Consider the following 17599-nt stretch of genomic DNA (forward strand, 5'->3'; position numbering starts at 1 on the left):
CCCCGGGAAAATGACTGACACAAAGCGCTTAGGGACCTGGGATTCCTCCCGACGACAAATAACCAGCAAGGCTTCTGAGCAGAAAACAAGAAGACTGGTGTCTGAGGAGTGGGCTGCAGCTGGAGTCATAGCAGTGTGCGCATTTTCAAAGTTCCCTCACACACCAGTCAGGGCCTTATTCTCAGAATACCCTTGCTTCTCAAATGCTTCATTTTTAAGCCTTTTATGAAAATGGACATTATTGAAGTAAAATATTTTAATTCTAGATATTTAGGTATTTACCACGCTATTAAATACCACGCTTATAAAGTAGGTATAATTATATTTTATTGTAATGGTTTTCAAAGATAAAGAACAGGGCTCTCCAAAGTTGCCGGAGCCACTAAAAATCACAAAGTTAATGAACATTTTCAAAAGGCCTGGATACCAAAATAGCTTTGAACTGCTGAAAACTGCGAGGAGGGCTCGAGAGTACGGACGGCAGGTGAGCTCCTCTCCAAGCACAGTAACAAACACACGACAACAGAGGAACAATGAGGGGACTTGGGAGGCTACATCCTGCTGTAAGTGAACATCTTCACAGGACTCCACAAAACCCCATCACCAAAAGACTCCTCCCTCCTGCTCTGGAGTTGGCAGCTGAAAGATGTGCCTGCATGAGTGCAGCCTCAGGCAGGGCATGCACAATGCAGCCTGAAGAGACTCAGAGCACCTGCAGACTGCATGGTCTACTGGGAAGAGAGGCATTTGAAGCCAAAGGGCATTTCCCTGTGGTTCATACACACGGCTACGAGTTTCTACTCCATGCGAAACATCTAGACAGCCCTGTCCGGCCATCTCACTTAGGGCTAATGTAGTCTCAGTTCTCTAGAAGCCACAGGCTTTATTCTGGAAAGGAGAAAGCCCAGGCTACGACGAATGTCATAAACCCCAGGACACCAAACTGAGGTTTTGTTCTCTCCTGCTTAACAATTTTACCACTGGCTGCAAATGACATCCATAACAGTCTATAGTGTTTTCTGAGCTAAGAAAGTCCAGCATTTTTGCCAGAATATCCTGCTGACTTTCCTGAAATACATTTGGTTTTTCTTCTTTCTTTCTTTCTTTTTTTTTTTTTAATAATTTATTACTTATAAGGCTGGAAGAGCAGTGTGAGCAGCAGAGCGCATCAGCTACGCAGAGAAGCAAGCACCCCTGTGAGCCTGCGCCCTGCTGGCCTTTCACACACGTAGTACTATGCCTCGCTCTGGCTGCAGGGCTCCCTGAGCAAAGTCAGATTTCTTGGCTATCACCATCTCAGTAGGACTCTTCTCTGCTCCTCAGGGTTCTGTCAGAGGTCTCTGGACTGTGGCTCACACGTGGATGACTCTGTCTTGCTCTCGATGAGAGAGATCTGCAGCACAGGCAGGAGGAGTTGGAAGGCATCTTGAATGTAAGAGGCGCTGTTTGAGGCCTGGCGAGATTGAGAAGTCACCAAAAAGAAAAACGTTAAAATCACAGGAAGGAGAAAATACTTAATGAAACAACAGACCTGGGTCTGCGATCCAACGGGAGCCACAGCTTCTGACGTAAACAAAGGACAGGCCTGACGACTGCACTCAAGTTTGACATGGGACAAGACAGACCTAGGACTCAGAAAATGCAGCAACACCAAAAGAATACCAGCTCCTCCAATTGTGATAAAAACTGCATGGCACTGGTACAGCGACAGACAGGTAGATCAACGGAATAGAATTGAAGGCCCAGAAATGAACCCACACACCTATGGTCACTTGATCTTTGACAAGGGAGCTAAAACCATCCAGTGGAAAAAAGACAGCATTTTCAACAAATGGTGCTGGCACAACTGGTGGTTATCATGTAGAAGAATGCAAATTGATCCATTCTTATCTCCTTGTACTAAGGTCAAGTCTAAGTGGATCCAAGAACTCCACATAAAACCAGAGACACTAAAACTTATAGAGGAGAAAGTAGGGAAAACCCTCAAAGATATGGGCACAGGAGAAAAATTCCTAAATTCCTGGGCATTTTGTTCCCTATTCTAAGGAGGAATGAAGTATCCACAGGTTGGTCTTCCTTCTTCTTGATTTTCTTGTGTTTTGCAAATTGTATCTTGGGTATTCTAAGAACAGCAATGGCTTGTGCTATAAGATCGAGAATTGACAAATGAAACCTCATAAAACTGCAAAGCTTCTGTAAGGCAAAAGACACTGTCAATAAGACAAAAAGGCCACCAACAGATTGGGAAAGGATTTTTACCAATCCTAAATCTGATAGGGGACTAATATCCAATATATACAAAGAGCTCAAGAAGCTGGACTCCAGTAGTAACTCAGCTATTAAAAACAATGAATTTATGAAATTCTTGGGCAAATGGATGTATATGGAGGATATCATCCTTAGTGAGGTAACCCAATCACAAAAGAAGTCACTAGATATGCACTCACTGGTAAGTGGATATTAGCCCAGAAACTTAGAATACCCAAGATACAATTTGCAAAACACAAGAAAATCAAGAAGAAGGAAGACCAACCTGTGGATACTTCATTCCTCCTTAGAATAGGGAACAAAATACCCATGAAAGAAGTTATAGAGACAAAATTTGGAGCTAAGAGGAAAAGATGGACTATCCAGAGACTACCCCACCCAGGGATCCATCCCATAATCAGCTACCAAACCCAGACACTATTGCATATGCCAGCAAGATTTTGCTGACGGGACCCTGATATAGCCGTCTCCTGTGAGGCTATGCCAGTGCCTGGCAAATACAGAAGTGGATGCTCACAGTCATCTATAGGATGGAACACAGGGCCCCCAATGGAGTAGCTAGAGAAAGTACCCAAGGAGCTGAAGGGGTCTGCAACCATATAGGTTGAACAACAATATGAACTAACCAGTACCCCCAGAGCTCATGTCTCTAGCCGCATATGTAGCAGAAGATGGCCTAGTCGGCCATCATTGGGAAGAGAGGCTCCTTGGTCTAGCAAACTTTATATGTCCCAGTACAGGGGAACACCAGGGCCAAGAAGTGGGAGTGGGTGGGTAGGGGAGCAGGACGGGGGGAGGGTATAGGGAACTTTAGGGATAGCATTTGAAATGTAAATAAAGAAAATATCTAATAAAATAAAAAAATATATATATCAGCTCCTCAACCCACCCATCACAGCAGCTCTGACTGCTGCTCAAACTTGACAACCAAGGACTCTGTTCCACTACTGAATGGGTACACTGTTCCCACACTAGAGCCATCACAGCTCCTTCCACTGACTCAATGATGGAAGCACTACACACAGGTATCAACAGTACAGACACAGTCTGCTCAGTATGACAGACATGTGGACGAGAAGCCTTAGAAAATCTACACCCAAGTATGCAGATCTGGCTTATATCTGACAGGCTCTCCCCTCCCAGAACAATAGCCTGAAATAAAGAGGTGCATTTCCAAGGACAATATGTAAGAATGCCCATTCCAAATGGGCACAGGGAGCTCACACCAGGAAAGCCTGCCTTGTGTATACTTGTCAATGGCTGGCACTCCTATCAGAACTTCAGTGGGACACTCGAGAACACAGTTTCCAGCCAAGGGAGACCTTGGAGGTCATCGAGTTACAGCTCCTTGCACTTAAAACAGGTAAGATTGCTGGAAAAGGCATCTCCAACCCAAGACTATGAAGGAGGCCTAGGGAGCCCTCCTGGCTGCCAAGTGCTTTCAACTCTGCCAGATACTAAACCATAGGCTCATGTTTAACTTATCACAAGAGGTCTGAGCTACTCAAGGCTGTGTAGCTGGAGAGTTAAGAGCATTTCTTTAACACTAACTTAATTTAAACAGTCTAATTGGTTCTTCAAAAACTTATTATTTATTTATTTTATTTATGTGTGCACACATGTGGGTGCACACATGTGGGTGTACACATGTGGGTATACACATGCCATAATGCACATGTGGAGGTCAGAGAACAACCTTTATCCGTTCTCTCCTTCTACCATTGGCTCCTGTGAATCAGACCCATGCTGTCAGACTTGATAACAAGCACCTTTATCTACTGAGCCATCAAACTGACCCTTACTTCATAATTAAAATGTAGTCAATTACCCACATATTTCCCTCCTAGCTTTACAGAAGCTCTTCTCACCAGGCCATCACAGGGCTAAGTTGTCGGAACTCTGACATCATGGATTCCAGAAACCACCCCTCATGGGTGACAATCTGACCAACTACAGCATCCTCTCACTCCTCCTCCAGAAACTATTTCTCTATATACATTGGTGCTTTGCCTGCATGTATGCAGACAGTTGAGAGCCACCACATGGGGGCTGGAAATTAAGCCTGGGGCCTCTGGAAGAGCAGCCGGTACTCTTAACCGGTAAACCAGATCTCCCCGGCCCCTTTCCAAAGACTTAGCCCCTATGGTGTTACCACTCACAGTCTGACAAGGATATGCAAGCTCTGGTGCCACTCTGTCAAAAGAAGGAACTTTTTCCTTGGAAATGGCCACATGCCTTTTTCTAACACCTCTGCACGAGGCCCAGCCTTTCAGGAAGCAGTGTTTGTCTACGTGAGTTTCAATCTTTCATGTTCAACAGCTGGTCTCCGGAAGGTGTTTCATTACTGAGAATTGTACATTAAGCTTCAAGGAGTAGAAACTGAGTAATGACAGCCTATGGCTCCTTCCATGTCACTTTACCCTTCAGCTTTGTTATACCCTCTGACTACTGAGTAGGGAGAGTACATCAAATTAACAGCATTTAGTGATGTCTGTATCAGCAGAGCTAAACTGCAATCTGGTTTTCAAAATGCAAAACCTAAGGATATAAAAATAAATTAATGCATAATAGCGCCTTAGGAGTCAGAGATGTAAAAACCATTACTACTAACCTCTAGAAACACTGCAGTGATGACTGGATTAAGAACATCTGCCTTCTCTCTGACCTGGAATAAAGGAGAGAGTTTGTCACAGAACACCTTAAAAAAAAAAAAAATCAAAAAAAAAAAACCACAGGCAGAACAGATTTTCACCCTGATACACACATGGGTGAAAGGCACAGAACATCTTGACCAAGGGCAAGCCAAGTGTCATCTCTGGAAGGAAACCTCGTTGTAAGCTCACTTTTATACCTTTCTATGCTCCCAAATTGAGAATAATGCATTGCTTAGTAGTTTTGCCGCTATTGTTGGTTTTGTGTGTGTGTGTGTGTGTGTGTGTGTGTGTGTGTGTGTGTGTGTTCTCGGGGTGCACATGAATGACGGCAACAGCACAAGTGTGGAGGTAGAGGACATTTCAGAGCCAGTCTCTCCTTCCACTGCCTCTGGACATACAACTAAGATCATCAGGCTTGCTCAGCAGGCACCTTTACCCTGGAGACATGTCACCAACCTGTAGTCATTTATCAACTTTAAAAAATATCTTCATTCTGTATGATACAAAATGGAGTTTTATTCAGGCAAAAAGAGAAATGAAGGCATGTCATTAGCAGGAGAGATGGTACTCTCCAGAACTGTCTTCAGCTGAAGTAGAACAAGCCAGTCTCACAAAGAAAAACGTACATGTTTTCTCTAATAGATGTAGACCCTAGAGTAACAGTTCTCTGTGGGCGTGGAGAAAGGGCTGGGGAGGCAGGAAAGTGCAAGCAGGACTATTCAAGAGACAGAAGGTGACCTGCCAGCACTAGGAGGGACAAGATAAAAAAATGAGGGTGAATTTGTATGCTTGACAGTTAGTGTTGTCAACTTCACAGACTCTAAAATCATCTGGGACATGAGCCTCTGCACATGTCTGTGAGGGCTTCTCTTGTCTAGGCTAAGTAACTGCTGGTGGGACCAGCCCCTAGCAGGGGCTCCTGCACTGCTCTGGTGGAGACAGCAGGCTGAATACTAGCATACATGCATTCGCTGCTCTGTGCTGACGGCAGACCACAATGCCAGCGGCTTCAGGCTCCTGCTGCCTTGACTCCCCGCCACGATGGACTCCACCCTGTAACTTTCCCCTTAAGCTGCCTCTCTTGCAACATTCCATCACAGCAACAGGAAAAGAAACTAGGACAGTGCATTCAGAGAAACTTAAACAATGAAGTAAACATGCAGATAAACTATAGGAAGAAAAGTCATCTTCATTTTAGAAGGGCAGTTGAAACCTGACTCCAAACACTGGGACAATTCTAAAATAAGCGCACAAACACTTCAACTGTTTTGAAGACAGGCCTCTGAGCATCTCATTCATACAAACACAGCGCGAACACAAACACGTCAGTTCTTTGTAATTGACTTCTCTTAGTGTGTCTTCACAGAACACACAAAATAACTCCATTAAACTATTCGGGAAACCCAGGAGCTCCTTTAAAGGAAACGCTAGGGAGGCCGAGAAGCTGCATGACTCCAAACAGGACAAGTTTGAACTCCAGCTTTAGCATTTCAGCTTGGCCATGGTTTTGCTAGACTAGGCTCCGCAGCACCTCTGCCACCACAATGCTGACGCACACACTGAGGAGTTAGCCTCGTCTTCTCCCGCAGTCTTGCTTTATTCCTCCCCAGAGATCATTAGTTTCCCAATCACCTTCCACATCACTCACAGACCGTCAGCAACATTAGATCATAAAGGTGCGGAGGTCAGCCCTGGCTGAAAACGCCTCAACCACACATAGGAAACAGAGAGTGACAGAAAGTAAAGAACAAGGCCACAAACTCAAAGCCCACTCCCAGTGACACACTTCCTCCAACAAGCAAGGCTCAACAGCCTATAAATTCCATGGCCTCCCCACGTATTGCCATCAACTGAAGACCAAACAGTCAGACACTATGAGGCATTTATCATGCAAATCACCACAGTACATGCCACTCAACTATAGACATGAGAAAATAAAACCATGTGTCTGTAATCTTATGACCTCTGGCAAGGGGACAGAGACTTCAATGGGGAAAGGGTAACCTTTGATGCCTGAGGCAGACAAATGCAAACCAACGAATCTACAACCTGCACCTCATAGCACACACACTCGCATCAACTCAACCCTCACCACAGACAGAAGAGCTCATCAACGAAAATATCAGTTGGTCTCAGGTGAGGCGACGCCGTCTGTTAAAACACCAAAAGTGGGGCCGGGCGATGGTGGCGCACGCCTTTAATCCCAGCACTTGGGAGGCAGAGGCAGGAGGATTTCTGAGTTCGAGGCCACACATATTGTCCCATTAGTATAAAACGTCTGGAAGGAGAAAGCTTATCCCCGTCTAGCAGGACGTGTGACAGGGAGTGCTGACGTGTAGAAATCTTAGAGGCTGAGATGAACTCTCCTAAACTCTAATCCTAACAGCAACTGTACATCTCTGGGAATATACTGACAAGCATCAACTTGTATGGACACAGGTGAACTTTGGTACGTAAACTATATCATTCAGACATTGGCCCCGCGAGCAGGAATTCTTACCCCAGCTGTGGTCAGGCAGGTGGTGAACTCTTTAGACAGCGAGGCCAGGTCTTTACACAGCATGACTGTCATCCTGGAGAGAAGAACACATCAGGAGAGTTCCACTCTTCTTTGTCTTTCTATTCATTTAACACACTATGCTTAACAACTGCTACCCAGAGACAGATCCCTCCTAGTAATGAAAAAAGACGTCTTTAATGACGTAAATACATCTCTTTCCACTATTTCAGTATGGAACACACAATTCTAGAGTGATACACTTCAACAACAGAGTGACCCTGCCACTTGCTCTGTACTCCACCGGCGATGGACAGTCCTAATGAGAAGTTCCCATTCCTTCGGGCTACAGACAGACCCTTACTTGCCTTTTCCTATAAGGCTGCTTCTTGGGTGAGTGAGCTCCCTGACTCTGCAGTGGAAACCATGCTTTCTTCCCTCATCATGACTTCTAAAGCAACCACCCTCGCTCTCAAATTCCAGTACCTGCAGGGCCTCTCCCTTTTCTAGCCCTTTCCTTCTTACCCAAGACCCTCCAGCCTGAGTTATGAAAACAGCTCCCTGCCCTTGCTCATCTGTCACCTACGTCAAGTCTTCCACACCTCGTGTGATAATTCCCTAAGGCTCAAACACTGACATAGTCTCCTTAGTCTCCTTATCATGTGTTGACTTCTTTACTCCCCGTATTTCCATAAGATAGTCATTGGTAATATTGGCTGGCTGGCTTGCTTTGTTTGTTAATATTGAGACAGGGTCTATCTATATAGATCTCTGGCTGTCCTGGAAGTCATTATGTAGACCAGGTTGGCCTCAAAATTGAAGTTGGCTTAGGCTACACAGCAAGGTGTTCTCCCCACTCCCCCATGTCTGTCTGTCTTTCTATGTGTGTGTCTCTCTCTCTTACATACACACATACACATTCATCCTCTCTCTCTCTCTCTCTCTCTCTCTCTCTCTCTCACACACACACACACACACACACATAAGAATGTCTAATTAGATTTATAAACTACTAGGCTTAGGCTTACCCTTTCTACTGCAATTATTCACATTTTACTACTTTGTAAAGTTTGGGTTTTTTTGTCTTTTGGTTTTTTTGCTTTTTGGTTTTTTGAGACAGGGTTTCTCTGTGTAGACCCTGGCTGTCCTGGAACTCACTCTGTAGACCAGGATGGCCTCGAACTCAGAAATCCGCCTGCCTCTGCCTCCCGAGTGCTGGGATTAAAGGTGTGTGCCACCACACCCGGCTTTTTTGTTTTTTGGGGGTTTTTTGTGGGTTGGTTTTTTTTTTTGTTTTTTGTTTTTTTTCGTTTTTTTTGGTATAAAGTTTGTAATGTTTGCTCAAAATCAGCAAAAATGAAAAAATATGTGTGGGGCTTGGGCAGCCTCCTTTAACTGCCCTGGGTCTATACCTCCTCCATTTGTACTAATCATTTACCTTTTGTGCTGTAAAAATTAGAAATAATATCCATGAATCCCTTAGCACAGTGCCTGGCATCCAGTGAGCTCTGGTGACTAATAACTGTACTTAGGAACTGAAGAACTTAGGACCACTTTCTGTTGTTACTTATGCCAAGTTCCACTCCTACCGAGACTAACAAGCTGCAAAGACATAGTTTTCAGAGAATAAATCGGTTAATGAAGCAGGCGGGTTTACATGCAGACTTGTCCCTGCTCAGTAACAATAGCCTAAATGAGCAAGCCCATGTGCAATGGGACCAGTACCTGCTAAAAAGCAACTTTCTAAAGCTGGAAGGAACAAGAAACCCTCTCAGCACGTCTCTTTGGGAGATGCAGACTGCATCGTACTTACTGGGAGAGAGTCTGGCTCCTCTCTAAGGCTGTCACCTCCTGCTTCTGGCCATGCAAAACCAATGCTGCTGTTTTGTGGAACAATTCTATTGAGCAGGCAGTCAACTCTGCTAAGCTCCGGATTGCAAATGCATGGATATCCTAAGAGCCAAACAAAGCAAAATAGTGCTGTTACTGCTTATCATGTGAGTGGAAATGACAGCCCCTGGCTTCTTACACTAAAGAAAGAATATGTGCCTTCCAAGTAGAAGAGAAGAACGGCCACTGTTTAATGGGCCTGCTCTTCTTCCACAGTGTGGTACCTTCCACAGCTGAGCTCATAATTACAGCAACAGTGGCTCCTGAACGGCTGGCTGTGACTATGCAACTAAGGCTGGCCAAAGGACTAAGATAGTGTCTGACAACTTACTCTGAGTTACATCCAGCTTCCCTCCTTCCCTCCCTCTCTCCTTCACTTCATCTTTTGTATTCACTCCTCTTCTACATTCTGGAACTGAAATGATACCAACCTGAATGTTGAAATTACTGATAACAGCATAACAAAATAAAAGGGCCCTCAGCTCAACTGCAATGTCACCTCTATGTAAGTGTGTTGGGGGGGGGGGGAATACACTCACCTCTGTGTGAGTATGGGGGAGGGGTGTACTCACTTGTGTGCATGAGTGGGGGGGGGCGGATGCACTCACCTACGTGTGAGTGTAGGGGATGCACTCACCTGTGTGTGAGTGTAGGGGGAGGGGTTCACTCACCTATGTGTATGAGCGTGGAGTCCAGAGGCCCATGTCCGATGTCTTCCTCTATCAGCCCCCACTTTATCTTTTGTGACAGGGTGTCTCATTAAATGTGGAGCCTACTGTTATGGCTAGACTGCTGACCAGTGATATCTGGGGAATCCTCCTGCCTTCACACCCCTCACCTTCCTGCACTGGGGTTACAACTCCATGATACCACGTTTAGCCGTTTATATGGATGCGGGGAACCCAAGTTCAGGCCCTAATGCTTGGGCAGCAAACCCTTTACCACTGAGCCATCTGCCAGCCCCTCAAGTTCACCCTTCTTTAAAGGAGCTTAGTTGCTTTGGTTACCTCTATTGAATGTTTCTGGGCTTCCTCGGTATTTCCTGCCTCCGACTCTTTTTCTCCTTCTTCTTTCTCTGCTACTGGCCTAGCCAGAGATGTTCTGATCCATTTGTAGGCTGTATTTCTTGCCTAAATAAGGATTTAGGCAACAATTAAATGCAGTTCTTACCAGCAACACATCAGCACTCTGGAGGACAAGCTCTTCACACAAGAACAGACCATGTAACTTTTCAATCCTTATTAAGTTACAAACCTTACACTGAATCCTGTCCAATGGCTCCTTGCGAAACCCCCAGTCCTGTCCAATGGCTCCCTGTGAACCACCCCACCCCACCCTGTGGCTTCTCTGGAACTGAGGCTTGCACTAGGGAAAGTGCATGCATCTGGAGCACAGATCAGATGCTCCACAGGCAGGTCAAGGTGCAAAGCACTTCCCCCAGCACCTTGGTTACCTCTATTGAATGTTTCTGGGGGTGTGTGCAGGGGCGTACTCACCTGTGTGCATGAGTGTGTGTGCGGGGGCGTACTCACCTGTGTGCATGAGTGTGGGGTGGGAATGCACTCACCTGTGGAGGGGGTAGGAGGGTGTGCTCACCTATGTGTGAGTCCATCATGCCCTTCATTTATTCATGCTCACACCAAAGACTTTGGCTCAGTATCAACAACCTCAACTGTTTGCAAAATGTTGGGAATTAGTTTGTCTTAATTTGGCTCCCAAAAGCCAGCTTCCAGACACTGAGGTCCCTGCCCCCAGCTGGCTTTGATTGGTAATAAAGAGGTGCCATACAGCCAATGCTGGGCAGGGAGACAGGGGCAGGACTTTTAGATTGTGAGGGGAAGGGACTAAGGAAAAAGAATCATGACAGGAGAGCAAAAAGAACAGACCCAAAGACCTGCTAACATGTAAGAATCCAGGAACGTGGCCTTAGGGGCCATTCCCCCATTGGGTCTGGGGTAGCAGAGATGAAATATAGATTTTAAAAGATGTTTACTCAGGGATATTGGAGGGGAGTATGTGCTAGCCTTGGGAGGTTCAGAAGTGCCCAGCCATTGAGCTAGCCAAGGCATATCCAAATTAGCTGGCATGTGAATGTGTCTTCCATTTATATACCCAGAGCTCTAGGGTGGGTACAGCCCAAGCAGCCCACTGGAAGCCAAAGCAGATTAACTATTCACCACTAGTAAGATTCATAAAAATGGGCTCTATATTCATTTTCATTTGTGCCTGCATGTTTTAAGTGCAGACAATGACAGACACACCCATACTGTCCCATGTACAAGTTCACTGACTTCATACATAAAGACTGTCGCTCCATACAAATGCCACAAATTTCCTTTCTCCTGGTGATGGACTCCTCTAGTTTCTCTAGTTTGATTTGTTTTAAACACAATCTTCTAATTCTTCGCCTATCTTTATAATTACTGCTCTTCAGTGATTATCCTGATCGGTCTAATCCTGATCTTGCTGGCCTACCTATATCCTCTGACCTTGCTCACCCTAGTGCTGCTTTTGCCTAGATCACTATTTCTCATCTTAACTTCTTTCTCTGGAAAAATGAAGCACCCCAAATACCTGCTAGACACACATCTGACATTCTGCGATGACTCCAGATACAGCATGTAAAGGAAATGAAATACTTTGATCTTTCTATCTCTAATTCACCCTTTTATCAGCCAAACTTTGGAAGTACTGTTCTATAATAGTGGCTCAAGCAAAAATATGACAGCCATTTGGATTTTTCCATCAGTCTGATTCTGCACAAGGTCCACCTGCCCCAACCTTCCTCTTCTATTACCATCATGTGCACTCAGAGCAACGTCATGACTGCTCTATTACTTCTAATGTGTCTTAAATTTATTTTCACTGTCATAATACTGTCAATGATCTGCTGACCATGCAAAGCTGACCATTCCCCTGTGGGGGCTTGAATGAGAATGGACCCCAAAGACTCATATATTTGATGCTTAGTCAGTAGTTGGTGGAACTGTTTGGGAAGGACTAGGAAATATGGCCTTGCTGGAAAAGAAGTGCCACTGAGGGTGGGCTTTCAAAAGCTCACACCAGTGTGGCTGGTGTGTGTGTGTGTGTGTGTGTGTGTGTGTGTGTGTGTGTGTGTGTGTGTTTGTGCAAGCACGCACGTGCAGTCCCATGCTGCCTTCCTGTCTGCCTGCCACCATAGTCCCCATCATGATGGGCATGGACTAACTCTAAGACTGTAAGTAAGCAAGTCACAATTTAAATGCTTCCTTTTAGTTGGTCATGGTGTTTTGCAAAGAACAGTAATTAACAAATCCCTTTTGGTCATGGGTGCCCTATCAACTAGATCATGTTCCTTCACATTATCTACCCAGCCTTTCAATCTCATTCTTCACTGTGTGCTCCAATAAGATGAGCTGTAACTGCACCTTTTCCTCCCAGCCCTTCACCCTAAGCATCATCTCCACATAACTTCTGAAGACAAGTTTCCTGAACAACCTCCCTCTGAATTTCCACAATCCCAGAATACCACTAAAATCCAGTGCTTACAGAAGATACTGAAGTCAACTATGTCAGTCTCCTGAGTAGGACACGTACTAAAGGACAGCAGCAGAACGCCCATCTGGCTTGCATACCTAGTCCCCGGCGAGTGTGTTTCACAACTGCTTTATCTCCTTTTTTTTTGTAGCACACTGGCTTGGGTTTTAGATTCTTCTGGGTTTTTACAGTCTGGACTCCCAGAATCTCAGTAAAATTGCTAAGAAAGGACAGCCATCAACCCAAAGCCGTTAGCACTTCCTTAAAGCCATGTACAAAAGCCTGCTAAGATCAAAGCCATGGGAGAAAAGCTCCTCGCAGAGCCACTCCAGAAGCAACGCTGTTCCTTCTGACTATCGCATCCTCTCTTTTTATTCCACTCCACCTGGGTTTTTATTATTTGTAGAGGAAGAACTCCATTACCTGTGCTAACTGGTTTTTGTCAACTAGACACAAACCTACATATCTGGGAAGAAGGAATCTTAATTGAGAAAATGCTTCCACATGACTATAGGTAGTTGAAGGAATTGTCTTGATTAGTGATTGACATGGGAGAGCCCAGTTCACTTCGGTTGGTACCACCCCTAGGCCAGTGTTCCAGGTTGTGTATGTAATAAAGCAGGCTGGGCGGGAGCAGGAGGAGTAAGCCAATTAATGATGCTCCTCCAGGATGTCCTAAAGGAATTCTTGCCTCCAGGTTCCTACCATGTCTTCCCTTAGTGATGATCTGTAACTTGAGGATTGTAAGAAGAAATAAAGGCTTTCTTTCCTGAGTTGCTTTTGGTCATGGTGTTTATCGTGGTAACAGAAAATAACTGCCCTTGAATGAAGGGATCCACTTAATTAATTTTATACAAACAAAAGGAATGCATTGAGCTGGACAGTGGTGGCACACACCTTAAATTCCAGCACTTGGGAGGCTGTGAGTTCCAGGCCAGTTCAGTCTACAGAGTGAGTTCAAAGACAGCCAGGGCTACACAAAGAAACCCTTCTCAAAAAACAAAAAAGATAAATTAATTAAACTCTAAAAAAAGGCTGAGCCAGGCAACAGAGATCACAAATGATCACAAATCATTCCAACTAGACTATAGTTATATGGCACTGGACTTGAGCCTTTAAGTGCTCTGAGTAATGCTGTTACCAAGGCTACAACATGAATGAGCAGAAGAAAACCTGGTATTCGTTTGTCTCAGAGTTCTTTCCTCTTCAGAATAGTTGTTCTCCCAAAGAGCCTGCAAGAACAATCCAATCTAATACTGAAAAAGAAAACCTTCACATTACTTAAATATTAACTCTCTGTTTCAAAAAAAAAAAGTAAACAGAAGGGGATAGAGAGATGATTAAATTGGCAAACAGCCAGCCACAGTGATTCACGCCTATAATCCCAGCATTAGTGAGCCAGAGACTAGAGGATTTCCCTGGTATCCAGCTAGCCAGATCAGTAAGCCTCGGGTCCAGCAAAAGACCTTATCTCAAAAAATAAAATGGAAAAATGACTAGAAGACAACTGACTTCAACCTATGACCTCTATATGCACATGTACATGTAGCACACACAAAAACAAACAGTGGATTATACCAAAGTGCAGAAACAGGGATAATCTGAGTGTATTAGATCTATCAAGACCAGAGTACAGAATATAAACAAGTTAGAAGACACCAGTGTATGTAATCAAGACCAGAAGGGCTGGAAACAGAGCTCAGTTGGTAGGAGTGCCTGGTATACACAGAGCCCTGGGCTCCGTCCTTAGACTGCATAAACCAGGATGGTAGCATATGCCCCTTTCCCAGCACTGGGGAGGTGGAGGCAAGGGGATCAGGAGTTCAAGGTCTCCCTCAGCTACAACGGGAGTTCAAAGCCAACCTGGGTGACATGTCTCAAAAGACTCAGAACAGATGCTAAATTTAAGGAAGAATCCCCAGTTCCAGACATACGGAAAGAAAAAAAAAGAAAACTATGAGGAGTGGGAGTAGGAAGACTGTCGTAGGATCTTTACCAGTCTCTTCACGGCAGCTTACCAGCAGCAAAGGGAAATAAATCATAACTCTACAGAGAATTGTGCGACACATCACCAATAATAAACAGACAAACATCTCACCCCTGCAGATGTGACGAGCTATCACTTACACAGGATTCTGGCCCTGGAATGTACAAACTAATAAAAGAGAGAAAGCCTTAGACAAACCCCAGTACAGGTAGCAGCCTGGGAATGTTTTACTTTTAGTGTGGGGGAAGGGAGAGTTGTGTTTTTCAAAAAGATACACATCATGAAAGCTAAGGGCTGAGGAACCACTATAGATGAAAGGAGTCTAAACTAGACAAGTAAAGCTAGTTCAAACCCAGGGGCTCCAGGGGAGTGGGCGGGATGGTCTGAATAACAATGGCTCCCACGGGCTCCCACATTTCAATGCTTAGTCAGGGAACTAGAAGGTTAGGAGGTGTGGCCTTTTGTCAATGTGTGTCAATGGAGGTGGGTTTTGAGGTTTCAAAAGCCTGTGCTAAAGTGCTAGGCCCTGTTTCTTTGCTGGCTAGAAGAGATCAGGATGTAGCTCTCAGTGACTGCTCCAGCATCTTGCGTGCCACCATGCTCCCTGCCTTGACAATAATGGACGAAGCCTCTGATACTGTAAATCCCCTACCCCAATTAAATGCTTTGTTTTATAGGTGTGGTCATCGTGTCTCTTCACAGCAACCGAACACTGACTAAGACAGTCAGTGGATACATGTGGAGAACAGATGAAGTCAAAGTCTGGTGTCAGTGTTAAATATGCTGAAGTGACAACTGTACTGTGGTTATGCAAAGGGATAGCCTCATCTTCCTATTTACTCTCAAACGGTGAGGTTCATGTGACTTCAGTGCGGGTGCCTGTGGTTAGACACTAGAAGTAGCGTGCCAGCACTAGCGAGCGCATCAGGTGCTGTTAGTACTGTTTTTACAACTTTTTTCTCAGTTTGATGCTGTTTCCAAAATGCTATAAGCAATGTCATGTTTTGAATGTGAAATGACCCCTAAGGGCTCATATTTGGGACACAGTTTCCAGCTGGTGGCACTATAATGGCAGTCTGTGAAGCCCTTCAGAGGTGGAGCCTACAAGGTCCCTGGGGTGAGGAGACTCTGAAGGGTATGGCCCAGACCATCCTCTACTGCTACGGGAACAACCACCACCTCGCACTCCTGGCACCATCCAGTCAGGGCTGAATTGCCATGCCCTCCCCACTATGGTAGACTAAGAGCCTCTGAAAATGTGAGCTAAAGTAAGACTTTCCTCCCTTGAGCTGTGGTGTCAGGAGTTTCAGTCCCAGGGATGTAAAGTTGTGAGGAGCTGAGTTCTTGAGGCAGCTGCTGAGCACAGCCTACAAGGCTTCGCTGAGGAAGGCACCGTCTGCCCAGGCCAGTGTCTCTCACGCCTTACCTGCTTGGAGGTAAGTAAGATGGCTGTGCTGACTCCACACACCCAGCAGCTCTCATGGCCAGACAACAATGCCTGCCTGTTGCTAACAGCTGCTGGAATTGTTCAGAGATAGGAAAGGTGGATACAGAGGCAGGAAGCAGTACCTCATGAGCAGTGGAATATATGTGAAGTCCCTCCTCTGAGCTCTGACAAGACTCATTCCAAACACATGATATCTCAACATCACCACCACAGCTCAGCCATGGGACTCTCATTCCCGAATTTTAGATGGTCACCAGTGGAGTCACTGTCTGGAGTCACAGCAATGCCGAGCTGCAGCACTGCGCAGGCAGGGCCCATCCTCATCATCTCTGATCCCATAAAGGTTAGTCAGTACTGCCAACTATTAAATGACCAACTCTACAGGCTCAAGGAAGCATTTAAACAAAGTATTCCAAAAAACAGGTCAGGATGGGACCCGTGCTGGGAAGAGAGACATGGGCTCTACACACTGACCTAGAGAACAGCAGACAGGGAAATTTTGTGGGATCCTTTTCTAGAACTATCAAGAAGAATACTTCCTCCATGCTGGCAATCCCATCGGCCAGAAAATTATAATCGTATGCTCATTATATGTATGTATTGCCAGGAGGTTAAGACAAGCTCTTGCTATATAGCTCAAGTTGACTTTGAACTTGCAATCCCTCTGCCTTCAGCCTCCGAAGTGGTGGGATCACAGGCATGTGTCACCACACCTGACTGACTACCCATTAAAATATTATAAATGAAATAATGGAAATCCCCATAAGGGAGTAACTTACCCTGGCAAGCTTCTCTGGTCGGGAGGAGACGTGAAGCTGAGCAAACAGATCTGTTATCTCCTTGGTAAAATTGTCATCCCCTAAGAACCAAGAGCCACATGAAACATTCAAGAAAGGCTGTCATCAAGAATGCTGTGCTGAGCCGGGTGTGGTGGCGCATGCCTTTAGTCCCAGTACTCAGGAGGCAGAGGCAGGTGGATTTCTGAGTTTGAGGCCAGCCTGGTCTACAGAGTGAGTTCCAGGACAGCCAGGGCTATACAGAGAAACCCTGTCTCAAAAAAACCAACCAAACAAACAAACAAACAAAATGGTGTGCTGGGGGCTAGAGAGATGGCTCAGTGCCCAAGAGCACTGACTGCTCTTCCGAAGGTCCTGTGTCCAAATCCCAGCAACCATATGGTGGCTCACAACCCTTCCTAATGAGATCTGATGCCTTCTTCTGGGGTGTCTGAAGACAGCTACAGTGTACTTACACACAATAAATAAATAAATCTTTAAAAAAAAATGCTGTGCTGTCTAGTTTTAAGTCAACTTAATCCAAGCTGAGTCATCTGAGAGAAA

The 17599-nt window shown here is 45.2% G+C and overlaps 1 protein-coding gene across 15 annotated transcripts in view; it reads right to left on the reverse strand.

Annotated features, from left to right (window-relative positions):
• Positions 1-302: 302 nt before the first annotated feature.
• Positions 303-17599, reverse strand: part of Fam114a2 (family with sequence similarity 114, member A2) — a 35667-nt gene continuing 18370 nt past the window's right edge. For 7 of the 15 annotated variants that reach the window (XM_006534016.3, XM_011249195.3, XM_011249194.3 and 4 more), the window contains exons 9-14: positions 17039-17118; positions 10317-10439; positions 9233-9372; positions 7423-7495; positions 4880-4933; positions 310-1453 (exon numbers count right to left, since the gene is read on the reverse strand). In XM_006534016.3, coding sequence (XP_006534079.1) covers positions 1331-1453; positions 4880-4933; positions 7423-7495; positions 9233-9372; positions 10317-10439; positions 17039-17118 — 593 coding nt within the window. In that variant the 3' untranslated portion in view covers positions 310-1330. Of the gene's footprint in view, positions 1454-4879; positions 4934-7422; positions 7496-9232; positions 9373-10316; positions 10440-13722; positions 17119-17599 lie in introns of all 15 variants that reach the window. The other 8 variants (NM_001168667.1, NM_001168668.1, NM_026342.3 and 5 more) reach the window with 5 other exon arrangements.

This window comes from Mus musculus, chromosome 11, assembly GCF_000001635.26.
Source record: "Mus musculus strain C57BL/6J chromosome 11, GRCm38.p6 C57BL/6J".
Taxonomy (NCBI): Eukaryota; Metazoa; Chordata; class Mammalia; order Rodentia; family Muridae; genus Mus; species Mus musculus.